The sequence below is a fragment of the Sorex araneus genome, chromosome 2 (assembly GCF_027595985.1).
Source record: "Sorex araneus isolate mSorAra2 chromosome 2, mSorAra2.pri, whole genome shotgun sequence".
Taxonomy (NCBI): Eukaryota; Metazoa; Chordata; class Mammalia; order Eulipotyphla; family Soricidae; genus Sorex; species Sorex araneus.
Window position 1 is genome coordinate 4,636,746 of NC_073303.1, and position 16,373 is coordinate 4,653,118.

Here is a 16,373-nt window from a genome sequence, read left to right on the forward strand (position 1 = left end):
TAGCTTTTCCCCTAATGAGACTTTGTTAATTTGCAAGGTCAGACCTTTCTAGGACATTTAATTTGTATTGTAAGTTAATATTGCCTTTCTCCTCTCCTTATGTCTTTTGAATAGTTTACTTTAAAGCAATGTCCTTTTTGTATAGACAAAGAAAGACAGTTGTTAATACAATTTTGTAACATGGGATTTAATTAGCTTCAAATATTATTCACTCCTGGGCATCTGCTTTCTCGACTTAAGCCTCAGCTGCCCTTACTTCCTAGCACCCCCAAAAGCAGGGTCCCGACGAGGGACGGGATGGACCCAGGGCAACTAGTGAGTTATGTGCTACCCTCGCATAGAGATGGGCCTGACCAAAGTGCCTGATGCTTAACTATAAGTTAAGAGCTTGGTCATGGACAAATGCTGTCATGATCCAAAAGTAATGACGAGACTAGGACCCTGCTAGGGATAGGAAAGACTGATCTGGCCTGAGCACTGTAGTCTGAGATCGAGATGACTCCAGGAGAGCAATTCTATAAGCTTAATGCATCTCTTGCTATGTCCATACAAAATGATTGATATTATGAATGCTTATATGTTAGTTGGACAAGGAGAGGAGAAACACACCCATGGGATTCCGCTCTTGGGTGGGTGTCCTGCTGAAAGAGAATCTGTCCTAGAAGAAGCATCCCCTGAGGGAAAGAACTTTACCCCTATTGATTGTGACCACACCTATGTCTAGCCGCAGCTCCTCATGCTGGGGGACTTAACTATACTGAAGCAGTGGGCTAGGGGCCAGTTCCAGGGCCAGATCTGGAGAAGCTAGATTGAGATCCAGATCTGGAGAAGGAGAATGAAATAGCATGGGGGAGGAAGAAGCAGAGAGAGAGAGACGGGAGTGTATAGAGAGGAGACTGGAATAAACTGCAACTGAGACCAACCAGCCTGGCCCTCGTTCCTTCCTTCGCCTGCCTCATCATCGTCATCAACCTCCCGGGGTGGGGGAAGCGGCTGGAGACTACTGAACTCGGGCGGCGGGAGAGATAGAGCGCCGCTGCCCTGTGCCCGGTGTGGTGCCCCTCCCTTCCTTTTTTGTGTGTTTACACAACTAGCAAAACTGCATAACTCAAACCGAAGCTTTAATGATAGCGCTGTAGCACTGTTGTATCACTGCTGTCCTGATGTTCATGGATTTGCTCTAGCGGGTACCGGTGGTGTCTCCATTATGAGACTTGTTGTTACTGTGTTGGCATATCCAATGTGCCACGGGTAGCTTTCCAGGCTCTGCAATGCAGGCGGGATAGTCTTGGTAGCTTGCCAGCCTCTATGAGAGGACTGGACGAGTCGAACCCAGGTCGGCCACGTGCAGGACAAACACCCTACCCACTGTGCTATCGCTCCATCCAATAATAATTATCAAAAATCAGGAAATGGATCTAGTGCGTATTGAGACAAAAAATAATATAAAAAGAATATTTTTTTTTTCGGATAAAATTCCCTCTGTTCATTTTTTCTTTTTTTTATTCCAACAGAACAATGGAACAAAATAATGAAACAGATGATGGATATCTTGTCTTGCTCGGATTCTCAGACCAGCCCCGATTGGAGTTTATCCTTTTTGTGGTGATATTGGTCTCCTACCTTCTGACAATAGTTGGCAACACAGCTATCATCCTGGTTTGCTGCCTGGATGCCAAACTCCAGACACCCATGTATTTCTTCCTCACCAACCTCTCCTTTCTTGACCTGGGCTTCACGACCAGCGCTCTCCCTCAGTTACTGTGGAATTTGAAGGGACCATCCAAGACCATCACCTGGACTGGCTGCGCCATCCAACTCTATGTGTCCCTGTCTCTGGGTTCCACGGAATGTGTCCTCCTCACTATCATGGCATTTGATCGCTATGTAGCCGTGTGCAAACCTCTCAATTACACCACCATCATGCACCCCTCCTTCTGCAAGGCCCTCGCAGCAGTGGCATGGGTGAGTGGAATAGGAAATAGTCTCATCCAAGGCACCATCACCCTTCGGCTTCCTCGATGTGGGCGTCACCGTCTGGATCACTTCGTATGTGAAGTGCCTGCCATGGTCAAGTTGTCATGTGTTAACACGCATGCAAATGAGGTCCAGCTTTTTGTGGCCACACTAGTTCTCATCCTTACTCCTATGTTATTGATACTGCTCTCCTATGGCCTCATTGTGCAAGCAGTGGTAAAACTTAAGTCAGCCCAAGCTGGGCGCAAGGCTCTTGGGACCTGTGGCTCTCATCTACTAGTGGTGTCCTTCTTCTTTGGGACCAGCTCGGTCATATACATCAAACCACAGAAGTACTATGGCTATGTCGACGGAAAGTTCCTTACACTCTTCTATGGAGTTGTGACTCCCACCCTCAACCCCCTCATATATACTCTCAGGAATAAGGATGTGAAGGGAGCTCTGAGGAGATTGTTGAGAATAGACGAAAAGTGACCTTCTTAACTAGAAAGTGACTTTAGATATATCATCAGACAATTGCTCCTGCATATAGAGTATACCCGTTTATTACTTTCCTATATGTAGGTACAGTGTAAATAGCATGGTTTTGAAGAAAAAAAACACACACTTTTTTTTCTTTTTGGGTCACACCCGGCGATGTGCAGGGGTTACTCCTGGCTCATACGCTCAGGAATTGCTACTGGCGGTGCTCAGGAGACCATATGGGATGCTGGGAATCCAACCCTGGTCAGCTGCGTCCAAGGCAAATGCACTACCCACTGGGCTATCCTTCCAGCGCACCCCCCTTCAAGGAAACACTTTTATGTTCACCTTGGAAGGTCATGGAACTTCTTTTGTATGAATGTTTATGTTGTGTGTGAACCAAAAAAGAAATTGAGAGATTAAAAAAATGAGTTTTTCGATGGGATTGGGGGGTGAGAGGGATACTGGGTTTATTGGTGGTGGAGAATGGGCACTGGTGGAGGGATGAGTTCTCAAACATTGTATGAGGGAAACATGAGCACAAAAATGTGTAAGTCTGTAACTGTACCCTCACAGTGATTCACTAATTAAAAACATAAATAATTTTTTTAAAAATAAAAGGTTAAATAAAAACAGTTTATCAAATTAAAAAATAAAATTAAATAAAATAATTCTCAAGGAAAAACTCATTTATTTACAAGCATATGCGTTAAGTATAATTTATTGGTTAACTCTAGGTGGAATAAAATGATGGGATAGGAACAAAGGGGAAATGATAAAATTAGTATTATTTTGAAATAAAGCAAAATAGTATCTTTGGTGTGATCAGTTATAGGTTGTATTAAGAACTAAGGGTTATATCTTTTAATACTATGCAAATTCTATTTTAATATAAAAAAGAGAAAAAATATGTTGTATACAGAAGCAGTGACTTTTTAAATTTCTGGTCATTGTAGTGTTAAGGAAGCCCAAGTTTTGGTAACAACTGTCCATTAAAAAAGTACAGAAGTTTTTCCTGTAACTTTCCTATGTTCAACTTCCCTATTTTCAACTTCACTTTGTTGTCACATGATAAACAGAAAACTTGGCTGATATGGGATTTATTTTGAATAATTTATTTTGAAAAATTAGAATTATCAAAATACAATTTTTAATACAAACTCTTACATAAAATTTCTGTTTCCAAGAACTTGCTGGCAATAAGTGAGGGCTCGTATTGTTTGCAACATTTTGTGACTGAACAGGAAAATGCAGAACACTAAGTGGAAGTAAAGAATTAAAACATGTATTCTTCAAAGATTTGTGAAATTGTAGTTTATTTTATTATGAGAACAAAAAGTCACAGATAGATAAAATTAAATAAAACATGAGAGAGGAGGTAAAACTAAGAGTGAAAAATTTAGATACTTAATAGAGGCAAGAAAAGAAGAAAATAGAATATCTTTGGAAGATTCCTGGAAAAATGTAAGATAAATGTTTTTGCTGAGACTGGAGAAGAGAAAGTCAAAGTGTAATCTTTGTAGAACTCCCAGGACTGGATTTTCTTCTTTTAGTGAAGAGTATGAGTGTACATCAGTTTCCCATGATAGATCAAAAGTTCATTTTTGCTTTCTTCCTCCTTCTCAATATCCCATAGAATCTGTCTTCTTTCCTTAACTCACTTCCTCCATTTCTTAGGTTTTTTTTTCATATTTTTTGGGTTACACTCGGCAATGCTCAGGGGTTACTTCTGGCTCTGCACTCAGGAATTCTTCCTGGTGGTGCTCAAGGGACCATGTGGGATCCTGGGAATCGAACCCGGGTCACCCGCTTGCAAGGCAAATGCCTTACTGTACTATCGCTCCAGCCCCAAGTTTTAAAAAGTGAAAATTATAGTGACTTTGATGTAGACTGAGGTAACTTTTAAAAAATCCCACCGAAGACCCCTCCTTTCCTGATGCTTATTCTCTCTATTCAGAGCCAAAGACTCCTTTTTGAACATGCAAGACAGAAAGCTGGGGAGCTTCTCAAGCACTGCACATCAAGAGGGCAAAGAGGTTTGTCCCGCATACCTCATTAAATCAACATCATTAATAAAGCGGCGCTGGGTATGCCATAGCAACATATATTATGAATAGTTGTGAAATTATACACCTATTATATACATAATAGGTTTAACTACTGTTAAAAGATGGTGGGGGCTGAAGCAATAGCACAGCAGGTAGGGCGTTTGTCTTGCATGCTGTCGACCCGGAACCATCAGAACCGTCCTAGCTGTCTATGCCCAGACGAATGGCACATTTATTTCCCTCTTCTACAATGTGATGACCCCAACCCTCAACTCTCCAATTTGCACCCCGAGGAATAAGGAATAAACGTGTGTCGGAAGACTGTTTCTCAGAAGCTCAGATTCGTGAGAAATGCAGCGGTGCACACGGAGTGATCCGATATTAAGGTGAATCCACCACAGCAAAACCACCTGAGACAGCTTGTGGGATCTCGGACTCAAAACGAATGCATGAGGAATGTATGTACCTTTCAGGGCCTTCACAAATGTGACTTGCATGGCCTGCAAGCTTGCTTCTTCTTTTTTTTTCTTCCCTCCACCCACCGAGGTACATTTTCAACCACTAATGTCCCCAATATCCCTCCCTCTCCCCCGTTGCACCCCTCCCTCTGTCTCTATGGCAGACAATTTCCTTCTTACTCTCTTTTTCTCTCCTTTTGGGCATTATGATTTGCAATACAGATACTGAGAGGCCATCAAGTTTGGTCCTTGGTCTACGTTCAGCACACATCTCCCATCTGGAGGCATCCCTCCAGCCATCATTGACTTAGTGGTCCCTTCTCTATCCCTGCTGCTTGCATGTTCTTGGTTACAGAGCAGTCAGACTGCTCTGGTCTCTTTCTCAGATACTTAAGGACCCCCACTGAAGGCAATATTTCCCTCACACCTTTTAATTATTCTATTATTCTTAACATTTATCTTGTCCTTTCCCAATTTCTGTTTTTCCTTCAGAATTTCCTTTCTCGGCTGGAGCGATAGTATAGCAGGTTGGGTGTTTTCCTTGCATGAGGCTGACCCAGGTTCGATTCCTCTCTCTCTCTCTCTAGGAGAGCCCAACAAGCTACTGAGAGTATTCCCCCTCATACCAGAGCCTGGCAAGCTCCCCATGGCGTATTTGATATGCCAAAAACAGTAACAAAAAGTCTCACAATGGAGACATTATCGGTGTCTGCTTGAGCAAATTGATGAACATGGTGTGACAGTGCTGTTAGCTAGAATTTTTTTTCTCATCATCTCTAGTTTCTATTCTTTCCTCTCTCTTTTCTTCCTATCCCCCTTCCATTTCCATTCTGTTTTTTGCTTCATTTTGTAAAAGGCACTTACCTATTACTTGCTCTTCTGCTTACATTTTTTTTCTCTTCTCTAATTTACTCTAACAGTCCCGAAAAACAACTATCTCCAAGAAAAATGTCCTGTTTATCATAATATAAAGATTTTATTTTGCTCTTTGGGGTACAGTGAAGAGGTTGACTTAGATCTTTTACTCCATAACTTTCTTTTTGAACTTCATAAAAATTTAGCATTTTTATATTCAAATTTATGTATGAGTGAACATGAGAAGAGATATATGTGTAAAACAAGAGATAGTCAGGAATATCAATAATTGTATTTTGATCTTGTAATATTCTGACATAAGATTCTCCTAATTGAATCTAATTTACCCTTATTAAATTTAATTATCTCTTATACAAAGTCTCCAGAGTAGTTACACATTTACTTTTATATATGGGTAAAGTTGTAGTCACCCCAAAACATGGGAAAGTAATTTAATCCTCTTTTGACTTGAAATATATGGAAAAATGTGATTTGTTTTCTCTGCTTAAGTATGAAAAGTGCAGCACACTTATTTTATGTGTGTCACCCTTTCCATGGTGGTAACAGAGCTTAAGAGCCTAGATCATGTCCCCACAATTTATTTATTAACTCTATCATTCAGGGTAAATTCCTAACATCTCAAACTCACAGGTTTTTCTCTGTCTAAAGTGAGAACTTCAAAATATTTGTTCTGTATTTGGAAATATAAGCTATGTGGTAAAAACTCAGCATATCAAACATATCAACTGTCATCAGTGAAATGTTGATATTACTAATAATCAGGACATTAAACCAAGTGACTCTAATGGCAAAATATACATGTTTCCCAGGTATGACCCATGAGGGTAATCACTTGTCACTATTAATACCATACAGTTCCATTTGTGATAATCATGAGTTCTGATTTCGACAGCTGACCAAACACTTTTTTTAAATTTTAATTTAAACATGCAATAGACAATCCAATAGTATTCTGGTCTGATTTAATTATTTTGACCCAACAAAATCTAATGATTGTAACAATTAAATTTACTTCTTATTTTACTATCTGTAATTTCCCACTCCCAGAGTCTAGGGGAAAACATAGTTCTCACACAAGTCTAAGTAACTGTCACTGTCACTGTCATTGTCATCCTGTTGCTCATTGATTTGTTTGAGCGGGCACCAGTAACATCTCCATTGTGAGACTTGTTGTTACACTATGCAGTACAACTCACACTCAAATAGTCAACCTCCAAAACCATAATCTAGGTCACATGGCATAGCAATATCCAGTGAAGTCTTGGTTGGCAAAGTTTTAAAAGCTATCTTGGTGTGATATGTTACTCACCTGTATAATTTCCCATATTTTTGAGTTTTCTTTTATATAGCTTTGTAATGGCAAAATGTTTCTATTATTTTCAGTCACCACTTTCACATTATTATAATCTCTTACTCATTTATCACATTAAGATTTAATTAAAGTAAATTTGTATGACATAAACATACAGTCTATGCTCTTGAATAACATTTTTCAGATGAAAACTAGTACAAATATATGATAGGCAAAACCATAGGTCACTGTCACTGTCACTGTCATCCCGTTGCTCCTCAATTTGTTCGAGCGGGCTCCAGTAACATCTCTCATTGTGAGACTTAATGTTACTGTTTTTGGCATATCAAATACTCCACGGGTAGCTTGCCAGGCTCTGCCATGCGGGTGCAATACTCTCAGTAGCTTGCCTGGCTCTCAGAGAAGGGCAGAGGAATTGAAAACGGGTCGAATGCATGAAAGGCGAACCCCCAACCACTGTGCTATCACTCCAGCCCAAACCATAGATAAGCATATAAAATTTATTCTTAAATAATTTATCTAAAATTTTTGCAAAACTGTATGATTATCACTTTGAAGTATTAGAACACCTGAGAATTCCCCACAACTAGCTTTTGTCATTCTAGGCAATATGTTTTGTGATTTATGCAACAATTAAAATAATTTGTTACAGTCGGCATAAAATAAAGGAAGAGACAAAGTATATTCAATGTTTTACATTTGAGAAATTGATAGTAAAGATTATATTTATTGAATACCGTGAAGAACTTTTCACTTATTCATTTTGATTTTTTGGGGGCCACATCTGAGAGTTTGTGGGGGCTACTCCCGGTGTGGTGCTTGGAGGTACTGCAGACAGTGCTGGGGGGTCGATGCAGTACCTGGGTTTAACCTGGGGCACTCTCATGCAATGTATATAGTCCAGCTCTTTGAGCCATGTCCTAGCAAGAGTACTAGTTTAGAGGAAGACATTAAATTACAATGATGTATCTTAAGGGCTGGAGCCATAGCACAGTGGTTGGGTGTTCGCCTTTCACGCGGTTGATGACCCGAGTTCGATTCCTCCGCCCTCTCGGAGAGCTCAGCAAGCTACTGAGAATATGGAGCCTCGCGGCAGAGCCTGGCAAGCTACCTGTGCATATTGGATATGCCAAAAACAGTAACAATAAGTCTCTCAATGAGAGATGTTACTGGTGCCCGCTCGAACAAATTGATAAGCAATGGGATGACAGTGACAGTGATGTAACTTAAGTTAACAAAATTACTTTCCAACTGAAGAATGTCCTGAACCTGTTCAGGCTGAGGCCATCAACTATGGAGGATAGAAATCAAATCACAGATTTTCAGTTGGACACACACACACACACACACACACACACACACACGTCTATATATATAAATAAATGTAGGATGGCACCTTTGATTTTAACAATTGTATTAATTTTTTATTGACTAAAAAGTCAAGTCACCTGTTTTCGATTTCAGTCCACATTTCTCAATTTCATCCTCATAATCAGTAAGGTAGATAGACTTAGAGGCTGTGTAAAATAGCTGATTAAGGATCTGAGGTTGGAGAAAAAGATGTTTTTCTGGTGTGAAACCATGAAATTAAATTCTACACAAAATGATATAATCCAAAGTAATGGTTAGGAGGAACTGAGGGAGACAAAAGAGAGTTTCTGGAGGCTAAGATGGAAGAACTAGTGATTTCGAGCAGAACAGATTGCTTTGAAGAAGACTGGGAGAAAAGGAGGAGCAGGCAGTAGGAATAAAGGCACTTTGTATTGATGAGTACCCAGTGACACTTGGACGGTGGTGAGAATGCGTGTTGTGGAGACAGGTTTGATGGGGAGGGCATAATCAATGAAAAGAAAAAACCCCTGAGGTGGCTGCTCCCCTGTTCCCACACTGAAAGAGCCTTAGGAAGGCACTGTCCTCAAAACCAGGTGTCATACCACCACAAGCAAGAGCGGAAACTACCTTTCACTAAATTCTAAACACATAGAAAAAATAAGTCAGCTCTTAAGTATTTTGTCTAATATGGCCTTCAAATGAATACCTCGCAACATTATTTTGGTTATTCTACATGCATGGAAATTGCTGACCCAGAAGTAACATTTATTTATTGCCTGAATGGAGGGAGAGGAAGTGTTGGATGGGAGGGGTCCTTGGGACACTGATGAGGGGAAGTGGGCACCGGGTGGTGAATGTGGTATTGAAATGATGTTGCAAATATACTTTCGATCATTAGCAGTGTTATAAACTAGATATCACAAGAAAATGGAGTGTGGATAAATGAAAATTCTTTGTTATAATTAATAAGAAAATCCTCCTGGGCCAGAGAGATAACATGGGGGTTAGGAGCTTGCCTTGTTTGCAGCTGACCTCAGTTTAATCCATAGCATGGCATATGGTTTTCCAAGTACCCAGGAGACATCACTGAGCATAGCCAGGAGGAAGCCCTGAGTACTCGGGATGTGGCCTATTTCCCCATTTGTCTTAGAGTGCATGTCTAAAGTATTGATAAAGAGAAATCAAAGGTTTTTCCATGCTGGTAAGAATCGAATAAGAGAAACATTCAGTTGTTGACTCAATATCCCTTGGGCCTCTTTGTCCATGAGAGGGGAAGTTTAGAAATATCCTTGGGTGTAATTAATCCCAGATGTCTATACTGAATGAAAAGGAATCAACAATTCTCCAAAGAAGACAAACTGGAAGGTAATGACGAGTTTTCCAGCGGAAACTATGAATGAACCCTAGTGCACAGGATCATTGATTGTGAGCCTGAGAGGACGGAAAAACATCCTCAGGTCAACCCAAACCTTCATACAATGCTATGATCTGAGTTCTCACTTCGTGAGGCAGAAGAGTCATTACTATGATGACAAAATGGATTTATACAATATCTGTAGGACATTAACTCCAGGATATCATGATGTCCATACATACATACATACATATACACAGATATTCATATATATTTTTACAAAATACAGCACAGTGGATAGGGCATTTGCCTTGCACGCAGCCGACCTTTGTTCAATTCCTCTGCCCTCATGGAGAGCCAGGCAAGCTACCGAGAGAATTTTCCCCCACGGCAGAGCCTGGCAAGCTACCCGTGGCATATTGGAAATGCCAAAAACAGTAACAAGTCTCACAATGGAGAGAGATGTTACTGGTGCCCACTCGAGCAAATAGATGAGCAACAGGATAACAGTGACAGTGATAGGATTTATTTATTTACTGTATCTTTATAAAAGAGTCTCTATCCTTATGCCCCAGGAGACTAAGATTTCAAGTTAACGACTTCAGATATCATTGAAAGGAAACTTTCTTCTTATTTTATTGAGATTTAGTGATAGTCCTTTGAATAAGAGAAACCATGACAAAGCTTAAAAGTTCTTAATGTTTTGGTGTCAGCATGAAGTGATTTTTCACTTCAGCCTAGGGGGGGTCTCTGACCAGCAGCCGTTTTAAGGCTGACTTAAACTCTTTGTTCCTCAAGGTGTAGATCAGAGGATTAAATGACGGTGTCACTACAGTGTAAAAGAGGGTGAGGAATTTAGTGTGATTCTGTGTGTACTTACTCTTGGGCTGAATGTAGACACAAATTATAGTCCCGAAAAACAAGATGACAACAATTAGATGGGACCCACAGGTACCAAACGCTTTCTTCCTGCCCTCAGCGGATTGTATCTTGAGCACACTTCTAACGATGCAGCCATAGGAGACCAGGATAAGCCCCAGAGGTATGACCACGTACAGGACGCTAGCTACAGAGAGCTCATGTTCCAGGAAGGCTGTGTTGCCACAGGCAATTTTAATCAGTGCAGGTTCCTCACACATGAAATCATCCACCCTGTTGTGGCCACAGAAGGGCAGCTGGAAAACTAGGATGGTCTGAACTGTGGATTCCACAAAACCACTGATCCAGGCCACTGCTGCGAGTTGCTGGAGAAGCCTGGGGTGCATGATGACTCCATAGTGGAGGGGCCGGCAGATGGCATTGAAGCGGTCATAGGCCATCACGGTCAGGAGGACACACTCTGTGGAGCCCAGCCCCAGGGAGATGTAGAGCTGCACCACACAGCCCGTGTAGGTGATGGTCTTCTTGGGACCCCTGAGGTTCCAGAGCATCTGTGGGACAATACTGGTAGTGAAACAGAGGTCCAGGAAGGAGAGATTGGAGAGGAAGAAATACATGGGCGTGTGGAGTTTGGGGTTCAAATGTGAAACCAATATGATAGCTGTGTTCCCCAGTAGGGTCATGATGTATATGACAGAGATGACCAGGAGGAGAACCAGCTCCAGCTGGGGCTGGTCAGAGAAGCCTAGTAAGATAAATTCTGCTGGCTGGCTAAAATTTGTTTCTTTCATGGCTTCTGATGAATCACCTGTTTTGATCATTCCTGTTTTCTGCCTGTGGAAATAAAATCAGATATCCTATCCAATGGAAATACTAAGCTGAACAGAAGGATGAAATAATTCAAAAAATGAAATGAGATAAACTGCTATCAAAAAAGAGACCAATGTGCAGTCCCTAAATAGCAAGTGTGATAAATAGCAAGTGTGTTGAAGTGGAATCATTAGAATTTAGAAAATATATTAAATCAGTATACCAAGATAGACTTAATATACATAGCAAACTTTGATGATAAAATACATAGTCCCTCAATGGGCACACTGCCAAAAGAAAGAAAATTAAAAAAATAACATGATTGGTATATTGCTATTTAAATCATAGATATAAAAGTTAACATTAAATAATGTAAGTGAACAAGAATCAGTTATACACAACAGGAAACACAGAGAAAAATTAGGTTAATTATGATTTTCTAAAGAAATATAGTTAGGTACAGTTATATGCTGTTATTTGTTTTTGTTTGAAGCAAGTAACTCCCAGAAATGTGGCTACAAACTGATAACAGTTAAGGAAACTTATTTGATTTCCCTGTTTTAATTTTTGCTCTGCTATATGTATAGTTACGGTTAGATAAGCAAATCCTGGGGCAACTACTTCCACATGCCTTTGTGGCAATCACATCCTAACACAATCCACTGATGTTTTAATTTATTTATCATGTGTCATTAAAATTATTCATTGCAAGGGTTCAGAAATAAATGTATGAAAGTTTATATTTCTGGATTGTCATTTTTGGAGTTCACAATATGACTGTAATAGGTTGATTATCTTAAGATGAAAAACCTAAATAATGCCCTTCAAAAAAAACACTCTGAATAGATGTTTCTTACATATCTTTAAACATTTTGACTAGAGAATAAAATTCTTTTTCTAGAGTCCTAGACAAGTGACTAGACAGCTAATAAGGGTAAGGTGCATTCAGGTGGTCACCACAGTTCAATCCTTATTACTGCATCTGCTTATAGTTTCCTAAGCACCACCAGAGTTTCAAGTAATCCCTGAGTTTACTGTGTTTGGCTAAAAAAAGATTCTTGGTGGTGGAATATGAGCACTGGTGAAGGGATGGGTATTCGAGCATTGTATAACTGAGATTTAAACCTGAAAACTTTGTAACTTTCCACATGGTGACTCAATAAAAAATTAAAAAAAAAAAAAGAAAGGCACCAGACTAATAAGTCTGAGGTACACTTTATAGCTTAAGAGGGTAAGTGGTTTTATTTTTCTCTTTCTTGGCAATAATTGGGTGTACTTTTGCTAAGGTTTAACTGTTAGATGATTTGGAAAGGATTCCTCTATTTTTTAACAACTAAAAAGATGGTAAACAACCATCGTGATCACATTGTTTAACATGTATGTTTCTGGCAGAGTATTTTCATGGTAAAACAAGATATTGAGTGGAGGAATGGGTTCTTGAGCATTGTATGACTGAAACACAAGCACAAAAATATGTAAATCTGTAACTGTACCCTCATGGTGATTCACTAATAAAAAAATAATAAGTTAAATTAAAAAAATTTTTTTCCTAAAATTTGTTTAATTCAAGTTGAGAAGTTACCTGTTTTGATAGTTTCAAGCGTTATGACGGATGTGAAAACCCCAAACAAGTTTGTAACTCTATATAGCTTCGATCAGTGTTAAGTGTATTTTCAATTACTGGTGAAATACTGTAGCCTGAAGTAAGCATATATTTGATCAAATTAATTAAACACAAAATAAAATTCTGCTTTATTATAAAAAACATTTGAATGCATTTATAAAGTTAGATATTTGAAAACATTGATGTGCTAAAATAAAATATTTCAATGCATTGATAGATGTTGATGTACCAAAATAAAACATGAAAAGCATTGATATTTAGATAAATATTTGAATACATTGACTTTATCTGGATAAATTTACTATACTACACAGAAAAGAGTAAAAGCATGCTGTTGAAAAATTGGATATCTACTAAAGAAAGACAATGAGTGGCCTCACTTTGCTTGATGAATCTATATTATCAATTTTCCCTTGTGGCTTTATATTCCAAGATAACCAACATTCTACAATGAAACATCACACTGAAAATTTTCTCTACTCCTTTAACACACCATTTAACCAAGTTGAGATAAGGAATTTATGCCTGTAAAGAGAGTGAGCATTTTAGGCAATGACATAGTAATTATATATAAAAATTGTCTCCTAAAAGAAATAACCTCGGATTGCCTCAACTTTTAAAATACATGTTCTTCTCCCCACCCTTTCCCACAAACACTTCCTGCCCAAACACGAGGAAAGATAACAAACCAGGCACTGAGGTTGTTGCTTCATTCACAATGGTAGTTCCTTGACCGATAGACAGCAGACAAAGCACCTGATGGGCAATCTGCAACCTCATGCTCTCCTGCAAAATCCTCAACATGCTCAAGCTGTCTTTAGATGGGAGATCAGTGGTGGTGAGCTTGTTCGCTCAGCAGTAGACATCTCTGGAGCTTTTCTCAGGCTACTTCCTGCTGCTATATTAGGGAGGGAGATGGGTCTCTAGAGAGAGCAGAGACACAGAGGTATGTACTTCCATGGGAAGACAATAGATTGTTATCACCATAAATTGCTATTAGACCCACATGTATGCACACACATATTTTTTTGCAGAGGTATTCTATTTTTTATTGAATCACCATGAGATAAACTTGTAAAACTTTCATGTTTAACTTTCAATCATACAATGATCAGACTCCCAACTCTCCATTAGTGCAAATTCTCCACCACCAATGTCTCTAGTATCCCCCCTCTCATTTCCAAGCCTGGCCCTGCCTCCATGGCAGAAAATTTCCCCCATACTCTCTTTCTATTTGGGGGCATTATGGTTTGCAATACAGATGCTGAGAGGTTATCACGTTTGGTCCTTTAACTTTCAGCACTCATCTCCCATCCCGAGACATTCCTCCAACCATCATTGTCTGACTGATCCCATCTTTATTCCAGCTGCCTTCTCCCCCAGCTCTTGAGACAGGCTCCCATCTAGGGGGCAATATACCTGGCCACAAAGGTATTCTTAACAGATACCTTTACTTGACCATGCGAGGTATTTGTTATCTGCTATGGAATAAGAGTCAGGGAAAGGAATTAAAATAGTAGGCAGTGAGAACATGGTTTGGTTCTACTCAAAACAATTTCACTAGATGTCAAAAGCCAGTAGGTTAAACTATTTTTTCAAATAAGCTATTCAAATGTTAAAAATAGTTCGTTGGGATTTTTTTTTGCTTTTTTTTGGGGGGGGGGTCACACCTGGCCGTGCACAGGGATCACTCCTGGCTCTGCATTCAGAAATTACCACTGTCGGTACTCAGGGGACCATATGGGATGCTGGGAATCAAAGCTGGGCCAGCCATGTTCAAGGGCAAATGCCCTACCCGCTGTGCTATCACTCCAGCCCTCATTATGACGTTAAATGTAACCGTTATTGTTATAAATTCTTTTTGTATATATGAGTTTAGAGATGTTTATATTGGTATGAAGTTTCCTGAAATGAATACCCAGTGATTGAAGAGTTAAGAAGTGGCTGTAGGGAAATAGCATATATTGGGAAGGTGTAATTGGGGATTATACGTATTGGGGATTCCTGAAAAGTTATACACAATGGGGTAAGACTGATATTTTGTATAAAAGGAAGAGAAATACTGCAAACTCTAGGATACTTTTAGAAATGAATTTAAAACAGCCTTCACATCATAACGGAATTAAGCCAAAGATGCAGAATTGCCACATCATCTTAAAATATGCAATGGTTTTCTGCATTTATCCCTAAAACAGCTGGCATACTCTACACCAATGTCCTCATGTTACTTCCAGTTTACTCTCTCAACCCCAGCAACCACTTCCTGCTTCCTGTTCTCAATTCTGCAGTCCAGGTCCAGGGAGAAGGTCTGTTATCATTTGGCACGCACCCCCATTGAATCTCTTCTACACACAGATGAGTCTGGTCATGTTGCATTTGTCCTTCTACCTCTGATGTATTTTGCTTAAGTTGATGCCCTCCAATTCCATCCAAGCTGCAGCAAATTGCATGGTTCGTTTTGGGGGTATTTGCTGAGGGCGCTACCTGTTCTTATGAGAAGTCTCCCTGATGGTTTTCATAGAGGCCGAGGTCATCTGCATTCCTACTGATGGTGGGTAGGAATGACATCCCCCCACCTCACCCCAACACTGGTTGTTTTTGCTCTTTTGATGCCTTTCAGTCTCACTGATGTGAGGCAATATCTCATTATTGATTTAATTTGTCATGAAGATTGCATTTTTATGTACCTGTTGGATGTCTGTTTGTCTTCTTTGAGAAAATGTTTATTCAGTTCTCCCCATTTTTGATGGAATTTCTGCAGTTTTGTTCATTATGCAAGTGCTTTATGAATCTGGGATATTAGCCCTTTGTCACATCTACAAATCAGAAGAACTATCATCCTTAAATTAAGTATATAATTATTGGAGAAAAATTTAAACCAAATATATCATTATAAATATAATTGCAGAAATTAATAATTGAAGTTAAAATTGTAAACAAATTTAATGATCAATAAGACAAAACTTATTTAAATTAATGTGCTTACCATCTATTGACATGAAAACTATTTATATTTATTATTTTTTCAATGCCAGAAATCAAACCTAGGCCTCACAAATGGAAGTCAAGTGCTCTACCTCAGAACCACATCATGGTCCTATGCTTACTACTGAACAGACCTGTAATTAAAGCAGAACTTGTGTTGCTTATATGATTATATTCATAATTTTGAATAGCAAATATATTGCTTCCCTGTACCCCTTTACCTTTTCACATGAGAAAGAATATACTAACATTTACA

General features: G+C 39.4%; 2 protein-coding genes across 2 annotated transcripts; one reads left to right on the forward strand and one right to left on the reverse strand.

Annotated features, from left to right (window-relative positions):
- Positions 1 to 1,518: 1,518 nt before the first annotated feature.
- LOC101540279 (olfactory receptor 2G3-like) lies at positions 1,519 to 2,451 on the forward strand. Its single transcript, XM_004622105.2, has one exon. The coding sequence runs from the start codon at positions 1,519 to 1,521 to the stop codon at positions 2,449 to 2,451; it is 933 nt and encodes a 310-aa protein (XP_004622162.2).
- A 7,195-nt stretch (positions 2,452 to 9,646) lies between these two features.
- LOC129402306 (olfactory receptor 2G3-like) lies at positions 9,647 to 11,489 on the reverse strand. The gene is made up of 2 exons (XM_055128289.1): positions 10,575 to 11,489; positions 9,647 to 9,718 (listed from the first exon to the last, which is right to left on the reverse strand). Exons 1-2 carry the CDS (start codon positions 11,487 to 11,489, stop codon positions 9,647 to 9,649), a joined length of 987 nt encoding a protein of 328 aa, XP_054984264.1.
- Between the last annotated feature and the right edge of the window lie 4,884 nt (positions 11,490 to 16,373).